A 2,004-nucleotide genomic window follows, 5' to 3' on the forward strand; every position below is an offset into this window, starting at 1 on the left:
CTGTGGGGGGGGGGGGCGGTGAGTTGCTATTAAAAAACAGAAACAAAAACAACTCTTACTCTAGGCTTGTGTTTTTGACAATAACTCTAAGAAACTCTTCCTTCAAACCACCTCCACACCAGTGGTTTAGGCAGCTTGACCACCCGAGCTGAGCGCGCGTCGCAGTGCCCATCACAGCCGTCCTCTCCAGGCACCAGAACTTCCACACCTGGCAGCTCCCTCCACGCCAAGGTTCCCCAGCAGGGCCGTTGTCACTGACCGCTCAGACCCCTTCTCACGACTGAGGGACGCGGGCCAGGCCGCAGAAGCAGCCTCGCCAGGGGTCACGCCGAGAGCCTGCACAGCCACAGCCGTGTCCTTCGGGGCGAGATCTTAGCACAACGAAGCAGCAGCGCGGCGGCGGGCTCCGCGGCACTTACTTGAGTTGAGCGTCTGCCGCGTCTTGGCGCTGGTGCAGTAAGCCTCGATGACCTTCAGGATCTGGGCATCCTCCTCCAGCGCAGCCGTGCCTGCGAGGGACACATGCCGTCACCGCCCAGTCACCAGCACAGCCAGGCCAGCCACTCCGCCAGCAGTGCTAACTGACGGCCCCTCCCGTGGACTTGCCGCCAGATAAACTCCAGTACTTTGGCCACCTCATGTAAAGACTTGACTCATTGGAAAAGACTCTGATGCTGGGAGGGACTAGGGGCAGGAGGAGAAGGGGACGACAGAGGATGAGATGGCTGGATGGCATCACTGACTCGATGGATGTGAGTCTGAGTGAACTCCGGGAGTTGGTGATGGACAGGGAGGCCTGGCGTGCTGCGATTCATGGGGTCGCAGAGTCGGACACAACTGAGTGACTGATCTGAACTGAAACATTTCTCGATATTCACAGAATATTTATATTCCAAAGGACGTTTACTTCTATGTACTTTTTATCTACAGCATATCTGGCAAAGAGCTAATATCCAAACATATATATACACACACACATACACACACACACACACACACACACATATATATACACACGTGTATATATATGTCTGTGTGTGTGTATGTATGTACACTTATACATATGTATTGTCTTACTAATCCATAGGAAAAAGAGTATCCCCCCCATCCTGAACATGAAAAAAGAAGCAGAAACAATTCACAAGAGATCACAGAAAGAAAAATGTTCGTCACCAAGAAAAGAAGTGAAAATTAAAACCAGGGATGGTGTTTTCACGTATCGCCTGAGAAAATCAGAAACCATGATTCTCCGTGTGGATGCAGATATCAGAAGGAGCTTCCTGCACCCACACGCGGGACGCAGTGAAGACAGGACAGCCCCTGAAAGGCCATTCGACCCTATTTACAAGCACTTCCCTGAGCCACAGATTCCCACCAGAGAGTTAATCTGGGAAATTCACAGAGTGTAGCCCAAAGAGTGCAGGCATGGCTCCAGAGCTTGGCCTGAGCTGGGGCCCCTCCAGACTGGCCTCACCTGCACCCGGAGGCCACCTGGTGGAGGACAGAGCCTGCGGAGCAGCAGCGTCTGACGCTGCTGGTACCAGACTGCCCTCACACCCCGCGTGCTTCATACAGCTGTATGGTTAAATTCTGCTATTGTTCTAAATTTTTCTATATTTTCTAGAATATTAGATATATATTCTTAAAGGCTCAACTAATTTTTAAAAGATGGGAAGAATGGAGGACTGAGCCACTTATAAGCTGTACCAAAAATGCTTGGACAGCATCTCATGATATTAAGATTGACACACGCAAGGAAGGCCAGGTGCTCCCTCCTAAGAGTCAGCGTCACACAGAGGGCTTAGGAGCCACCAAGAAACTGTCACCAACTGGACCAGTCGTTTAACAGGCTTCTGTGAGAACAATGTTTAACTCCCTGAAGGATCCGCTGGGAGTCAGTGTCCACGGCAGGGCACGCTCACGGGGGATGCTGCCAGCGCCGCTAATGCAGCCGGCACTGAGGGGGCTGCGCTGCCCCGCTCTGACGTCCTCGAGAGCGGACCT

At 52.3% G+C, this 2,004-nt stretch overlaps 1 protein-coding gene across 1 annotated transcript in view; it reads right to left on the reverse strand.

Annotated features, from left to right (window-relative positions):
* The window catches only part of ARHGEF7 (Rho guanine nucleotide exchange factor (GEF) 7), a 65,972-nt gene that overhangs the window by 11,518 nt on the left and 52,450 nt on the right, over positions 1-2,004 (reverse strand). The window contains exon 19 of the mRNA XM_010831543.1: positions 420-509. Within this exon, the coding sequence (XP_010829845.1) occupies positions 420-509 (90 nt within the window). The remainder of the gene's footprint in view (positions 1-419; positions 510-2,004) is intronic.

Source organism: Bison bison, unplaced genomic scaffold, assembly GCF_000754665.1.
Source record: "Bison bison bison isolate TAMUID 2011002044 unplaced genomic scaffold, Bison_UMD1.0 scf7180017864527, whole genome shotgun sequence".
In the NCBI taxonomy this organism is placed as follows: domain Eukaryota; kingdom Metazoa; phylum Chordata; class Mammalia; order Artiodactyla; family Bovidae; genus Bison; species Bison bison.